Source organism: Asterias rubens, chromosome 7 (genome assembly GCF_902459465.1).
Source record: "Asterias rubens chromosome 7, eAstRub1.3, whole genome shotgun sequence".
NCBI classification, from domain to species: Eukaryota; Metazoa; Echinodermata; class Asteroidea; order Forcipulatida; family Asteriidae; genus Asterias; species Asterias rubens.
Window position 1 is genome coordinate 4,584,318 of NC_047068.1, and position 8,007 is coordinate 4,592,324.

Genomic DNA, 8,007 nt, shown 5'->3' on the forward strand with positions numbered 1-8,007 from the left:
TCTGCGACTGAGTGTAATTAGTTTAAAAGCACAGAGCAGCAGTGGTTGTATTTGTGAATCTTCTGTCGCAGTACAACAAAGTAGGATTGACAGAAGGCCCAGGCAGCATATTTTAACAAATTCTTCCTAAAGATCGAAGCAGAATGGCGCACTCTAAACCGAGTTTCATCGTGAAAAGTACAATAAATGTGTACAACAAGAGAAGTGAGTCCATAAACAGCATTGAGCTGTTGTTGGGCGACATAAGTCAACTGGATAAACAACGCAATAATGTGGACATACTCATCATGTCAGCTGCAACAGGTAGGTCCTAATATTTAATAATAGTAATAAAAACATTTATATAGCACCTTTTTTAAGGTAACAAAGCGCTCAGAGAATGACAGGAAAAAACACAAAGGGAATGCAAACAAAAACCAAGAGGAAAACCACCACGACTAGGCAAAGCCTGCAGCAATGATTTAGCCGAAGGTATTGACAAAAATAGACCTAGTTAGGCCCCATGGGTCCGATTGTATCATTACAAAGTGGGTTGAGAAAAACTTGACGACCAGTTTCTGCGTCCAAATGTGGTTAAACTAGATCCATTATTATTATTATTATTAATTGTATCATTACAAAGTGGGTTGAGAAAAACTTCACGACCGATTTCTGCGTCCAAATGTGGTTAAACTAGAACCATTTTTATTATTATTAAACTGGTCGGGCGCTGTCGCCTGCTCTGGGTTTTAAAAATGTTGGGTATCCGGCTCCTTGTCAACTTTACAAATTGTTGTTCTGCACTGGACACTATTGACTCCTTGCAGGCGCGTCACACGCACCACTGATGCCACACTCGCAATGTTGGTGGGCAGTTAGGTTTACGTGTATTAATGCTGTGTCGCTTAAAATGTGCATTTCACTGCATAACGCACAGTGTAGAGTTATTTATAAATATGCACAGTGAAATTGCCCACCAGTATGGTGCATTCAAGATTTTTCTGACGATGAAGTCGGGTGAATTGGGTCAATTGGTAATTACTCAAAACAGTTATTAGCATGAAACCTTACTTGGTAATGAGTATTGGGGAGCTGTTAATAGTATAAATAATTGTGAGAAACGACTCCCTCTGAAGTAATGAGTTTTTAAGGAAATAGTAATTTTCCACATTGATTTTGAGACCTCAGAATTAGAATTTGAGGTCCTGAATTCAAGCGTCTGAAAGAGCACAACTTTGAGTGACAAGGGTGTTTTTTCTTCCATCTCGCAACTGCGATGACCAATTGAGCTCAAATTTTCACAGGTTTTTTGTTTTTATGCAAATATGTTGAGATACACCAAGTGAGAAGACCGGTCTTTGACAATTACCTATAGTGTCCAGTGTCTTTAATAAAGGCAGGTATTATTGAAAAGGGAATAAAAGGGTAGCGACAGGTTCTTAAATGGCCGTTTAAAACAAGCAGGGTCGTTGCCATGTGATAAAGGCCCAAGCCAAACCCATTTATGAATGACTTTTTGGTTAAAAGGCGTAATAAAGTAAGAAACTCTGTAAAACTTATCTTTTTCCCAAAGTGCTTAAACTCTGCTATCCGTGTGTTTCATTTTTATGACTGAGATAGTTTTTGGATATGCTTCGTGTACAGTAGGTGCGTAGTCTTGGTGCAAGACGTTTTTCGTTTTCCTTTCATACACAGCGCGGCCAACTCACCTACAGTGCCCGCAAGACTAGGGCGTAGTATCAGAAAACAACCAGTTATAAACAGAGCTCCAGCTGGTCATTATCAACACCCCCACGTGACGCGCCCTCCACCAATAGGAATAGCGAAACGGTCTAGGGTATTTATGAATGTATATTTAAATATTTACGTTTTTGTTGTTGTTGAGGTATTTATTTCAGACATCCGCTCATCATTTTTATCAGTCCCTTACAACGTGCCGCAGACATTGCCACAACTTCAACCAGAGTGTAGACTATCTGTGTTTGAGCCTGCTACTGTTGCTGAGATTCAAAGGGTTATTATGAAATCTCCTTCAAAATCCTGCGAGCTGGATCCAGTGTCAACATCAATGATGAAGCACAGCATTGATATATTTGTACCCTACATCACTAATCTTGTCAACGAATCTCTCAGTTCCGGTTGTTTCCCTGATAGCCTCAAAGTTTCCTACATCAGGCCGCTCATCAAAAAACCAAACCTGGACAAGGAGGTATTCAAAAACTACAGACAAGTTGCAAACTTAAAATATCTTGGAAAAGTCATCGAACGAGTAGTCTCATCACGCATTTCTGATCACATTCACGCTTTCAACCTGTCCGACGTGTTCCAGTCAGCATACAAGCCATACGAAGTGGACCCATTCGAGGTTGGACCTATTCGAAGTTTGGCCCATTCGAAGTTGGGCCCATTCGAAGTTGGGCCCATTTGGAGTTGGGCCCATTCGGAGTTGGGCACATTTGGAGTTGAGCCCATTCGAAGTTGGGCCCATTCGAAGTTGGGCCCATTCGGAGTTGGGCCCATTCGGAGTTGGGCCCATTCGAAGTTGGGCCCATTCGAAGTTGGGCCCATTCGAGGTTGGACCTATTCGAAGTTGGGCCCATTCGAAGTTGGGCCCATTTGGAGTTGGGCCCAACTTCGAAGTTGGGCAGGACCATTTGAAGTTGGGTGACCCATTCGAAGTTGGGCGGTAATTCGAAGTTGGGCAGTCTTAGTTTGTACACACTAGATAAGGACCAGTGAAGCTGCACTAGTCCGTGTGAGCAACGATATTCTTTCTGCAATGGACAATGGTAACCTTACAGCACTGGTCCTGCTAGACTTGAGTGCTGCTTTTGACACTGTTGATCACAACATCCTTCTCTCTCGGCTCCAGAATCACCTTGGCATAGAGGACACGGCCCAAGCATTGTGCAAATCGTATCTCTACCAGAGAACTCAGCATGTTTGTATTGGCACCGCGGTGTCCGACCCTGTTGTTTTGAACTACTCTGTGCCACAGGGGTCTGTCCTGGGCCTGCAGTAGTTTACACTCAACACTTTACCGATTCGTGACATCATCCTGAAATTTAATCTGAATTACCATGTCTATGCAGACGAAACTCAGCTATACATCAGGTTTAAATCTTCTCAAGAAAACGCCAATGCATCTATTGCAAGACTTGAGAAATGCATCCAAGAGATTCGACGTTGGACACAACAAAACTTCCTGAAGTTGAATGATGATAAGACAGAGTTCCTTCTATTTGGGTCACGTCAACAGTTAACAAAGGTTTCAGTGCCATACATTTCCATCGGTGATGCTCAGATAGCTCCCTCGCTGCAAGCTCGGAACTTAGGGGTTATTTTTGATTCATCAATGACACTTCAACCACACATCAACAACATGGTTCGTCTGTCATCATACCACATCAGGAATATTGGTAAGATTCGTAAGTACTTGGACAAAAGTGCCACTGAAAAGGTGGACAGAATTGGTTTTGCTAACAAAACAGTTGCTGGCACTAGTGTAAGCACTTTATGTAATCCACCATCATAAAAAAACAACTGACAAACCTGTAGAAGTTTGAGATCAATCAGCCATCTGGGTCACAAGAAAATAGTGAAAAAATGATTACACATTAATTTGCATATTGATGTAAAAAAAATTAAAAAATAAAAATTAAGTAAATAAATAAATAAATGAATAAATAAGTAAATATTTGTCTGAAGTAATTTCTACCCTCGTTTTCTCTCGACCACTGTGATTATATCACGCTAAAATAAGGGAATGAAAGGGTAGCGCCACGTTCTTAAATGGCCAATTAAAACCGGCAGGGTCGTTACCGTGTGATATCGCATGGCAGTGACCCTGCAAGGTTTTAAACAGACGTTTAAGAACGGGTCACTACTCTTTTATTCCCATTCATAAATGCACTTCAAAAATACAGTTATAGACACTTGACAATTGAAAATTCAAGGTTTTAAATATTTTTTTTATAAACTTTGAGAAGAATCTGTTTGTTACTAATAGCTTTGAATTGCGTTCCGCGTGATAATCTTTCGCGCCCGACACGCGGAAGCCAGCCAGTTATAAATAGCTCCAGCTGATCATTATCAACCAGTTAAACACCCCCACGTGACGCGCTCGCCACCAATAGGAGTAGACAAACTGTCTAGGGTATTTATGAATGTATATTCAAATATTTACTTGGTTTTTTTTTGTGTATGTTATCAATTTAATTTTTTGAATAACCTCACGTAGCTCATTTTATCTGTTGTAAAAATTATAGCAGTATTTATAGGAGCTGGTTTATGTAGTTTGTTTCTGATGTAGTTGTTGAATGAACGGAGTAGTTTAACTCTACACATTAAAAGAAAAAAAAGAAAAAAGACCGTTAGACCGTGTAAGTTTGATGTAAATCTGTGATGATCATGATTTTGTTTACTTACCAATTCTGTAACGTTCCTTTAAATAATAAAATTGAAATGTTTTGACAAAGCACTTTTTTTAGTTTGTTTGTATTTTACACATTGCTTCAATTTGGTGCATAGACACTTTGTATTTTTGGCTCCAAAGGCAGCGCAATCCTGATTTTGTGCCAATGAAGTGACTCCAACCACGAACCGCGTCGTCAACAGAACTTGGCAAGTTTGTACACATGGCTGATTTTAGTAATCCAGTCTACAAACTGTCATCAAAAGGGTGGTTCAAAGCAGAGGGTTACAATTATTGAAACTAACCATTTGTACACTAGCAAAAATATTACAAATATTGAACCACCCTGGACCCAGTATCTGGGGCACTGTAATTCTTTTTAAAAAAATGTGACATATTTCCTTTCTATAAAGGAGTACTTGTGTCCTTATAAACAAGACACTTCACCCTTGCTTCGTCCGTCGGATGGGACCTTTAAGGCTGTTGGTCCATGTGTTATGTAACGCATGTAAAAGAACCCAGTGCACTTATCTAAAAGAGAAGGGGATCACCCCAGTGTTTCTGGTTCGATGAGCAGCAAATTGCGCCACTGCACCTTGTAAAACATTACACGGTGCTATCAGAATTAGGTCTCATAATTCAAACGTAGTCCCACATCTTGCAGGACATACTGTATGTAACAGCGCCGGGAGAGTCACCGAGTGACGGACATGTGCGCTATATAAGAAGCCACATTTATTATTATTATTATTACCACTGCCCCTAGCCCACTATTGCTCTCTTATAACATCGGTCTTATCACAGTCGCATATGAAATGGTGACTGTGATAAGACCGATGTTAAAACAGAGCCATAACGCACAGCCCAACAAGGTGGGCTACAGCGCCCAAGATACTGGGTCTAAAACATCTAACATCTCAGCAACTTCCTTCAATTTGTATCCCCTTTGTAGATAGCTATGGCACCCCAGCTAACACCGTGATGGCCGCATTGAGCACCAATCTTGCCCTAAACGTCGGCGATCTGGCCAAGAACAAGGCTGTCGACAAGAGAAGCACCCATAAATGCTGGTGGTCTCAGCCCCTTCAAAATATGCCGTTTGGGAGACTGCTCTGCTACGAATCTGGGTACACACATTTGTTTACTGTTTGACTTTATTATAAAGATTATGATTAATAATAATAATGGTATAGTTTAGTTGTTGCTCAGGAACACAAGTGTTACAACCGGGACTCGAACCCACACTCTATTACAATTCCTTAAAGGTAGGGTCACGGATTGGTTTTTGTCAATGTAAAATGCAGATTTGAGAAAACAGCAACATGGTACATTATTTCAAACTTTTTTTTTTTTTGGGGGGGGGCTTGGTATTATTTAAGTGTGCATGATGGATCAATGGTGAATGACAAGGAGTGTAAAGTATTGTACCTTTGATAAATATTAAGTTACAAACCACAAGGGACCCTTATTGGGTAAATTTAAAACTTATTTAGGGTTAGGGTGTCGTGGCTGAGTGAGTAAGAGCACCGAACTCAAACTCTGGTGCTTCTGTTCAGCAGAGTGTGGGTTCGAATCCCGGTCGTGACACTTGTGTCCCTGAGCAAAACACTTAACTATAATTGCTTCTCTCCACCCAGGGGTAAATGTGTATGAGTGAGGGAAGAGATGGTTCTTGTGATTGATTTAGCCGAGTAGCGCATATTGATGTTGCACAGGCTGCATACTCCCCACCAGGGAGCTGAGATGGTTTAAGGGGTGATTTAAGGCCCAGTGACCAGGGGTAATAATGTGAAGCGCTTTGGGACGCCCTCTGGGTGTGAAAAGCGCTATATAAAAAGGGGTTATTATTATTACTTTTATTAGTGAATGATACCCATGTCTATACCCTTACGGGTTTTGTGAAGGTGGTAACCCTGTTTCAGCTTAGGAGTAGGTGGCAACGTGCCCCTGGGGGCAGTTGATCTTTTAAAGTTATCTGTTTGATAAATTTGACAGTTCAGTTTTTAATTCTCTAATGGACTTCAAACAGGTCTAAACTTGGCATAGCTACAGACTGTACTACCAATGTCTTCACTTGCTTGAAAGAGATCTTTCAACGGACCAGCTTCAAAGCAGCGGCATCTCTGCTTAATACTGGAGGCCAGGTAAGAGAATATCATTATTGTGTCATCACTTTGCCATTTTCCCTGTGCAGGGCTTGAATTTAACAGTGGACCGCAGACCCGAGGCTAGTACTTTTAGCGATGAGCCCGTAAACTCGTAACTGGACAAGCCTGGTGGTCTTGTGTTTTTCTATTGGCGAATAACAGTAGGCGTAATACCTTATTGTGCAGAATACCTCCTCTTTACTTACACAGTGGAAATGAAGCCTTCAGGCCTTAAACTTTTTTAGCCCCTTTTTTGCATGCAGTGGCGTTTTTTATGATCAGATGGCACATTGGGCCAGAGCCAAAGCCCAAGCTGAGGTTTGAGAAATGCCCTGATACTCTAAAATATGGATAAACTAAATTGGTGTTGAAAAGAAAGATGAAGTGAGAATACCTGGAAAAATGTTGTCTTTTTGAGGACAAAAGTAATTAAAGGATGTGGCTTTAAAAAAAAAAAAAGGGATGAGGGTAGGGTCAATCAAAGTGTTTTATTCTAACTTGGCCTTATCGAAGCAATTCAACCTTTAGTCAGATCTGAGTGTGTGTTGTAAACAATCAAAGTGCATCAATACCCTGGGATGTTCTAAGAATTAGGTCCTAAAAAGTCCACTATAGGATAGGTCAGGGGTCAACTAAGTTTGAAGTGTACCAGTCTGTGTCACTCTCATTGTTGTCCATGTTTGAGTTGTTATCTACATTTTGTCTTTTTTTTTCAAATGTATTTAACAAACTTTTCTTAATGATGTAAACAACTCACAACCTTTACAATTCCATAGCAGATATGGGACTGCCAAATAGACTGCCTCGAGCTACCGGGCAATCTAGGTTATCTAATTCTGCGCTAGAAAGGCAAAGACTGTCGGCTCGAATCCTACCCGAGTAATTTGCCTTTGGACGGAAAGTAAAGCCATTGGTCCTGTGTGTTTGGTAACGCACGTAAAGGAACTCGGTGCACTTATCGAAAAGAGAAGGGGTTCACCCCGTATTCCCGGTTTGATTGGCAGCATATTACCCAACAGCATATGTAGTATAATGTACTATGTAAAAGAAGTAGGTGTCATCCCTCAAACATAGTCCCACATTCCCTGCAGGAAAATACTAAATGTGCACTTAGAAACAACCGTATTAAGTGTGAAATAAATGTTTTGTATTTATATTTCTGTTATTGATGGCTTGCAGGGCTTGGATGAGGTAGCGATGCTGAAAGCCATCGTGGAAGCGGCCATCAATGACATAGAGGATGGACTAGACCTGAGGCAGCTCATGATCTTCATCAACGCTGACATCCAAGATGAGCAGCTGGTGGGCGTGCCAAAAGTCCGCAACTATGAGGGAATTCTGGCAAAGTTTGAAGAAATCAAACAACAACATGAGCAAATATGAAATCGCGGGAATTTAAAGGCACTGGACACAATTGGTAACTACTTATAATTTTTAGCGTAACAACTTACTTGGTAAAGGCAATGG

The 8,007-nt window shown here is 40.9% G+C and overlaps 1 protein-coding gene across 1 annotated transcript; it reads left to right on the forward strand.

The window, feature by feature from the left end:
• On the forward strand, nt 1–8,007 carry LOC117292792. Its single transcript, XM_033774951.1, has 4 exons — nt 1–303; nt 5,346–5,520; nt 6,423–6,537; nt 7,720–8,007. The coding sequence occupies exons 1-4, from the start codon at nt 144–146 to the stop codon at nt 7,921–7,923; spliced, it is 654 nt and encodes a 217-aa protein (XP_033630842.1). The 5' UTR covers nt 1–143; the 3' UTR covers nt 7,924–8,007.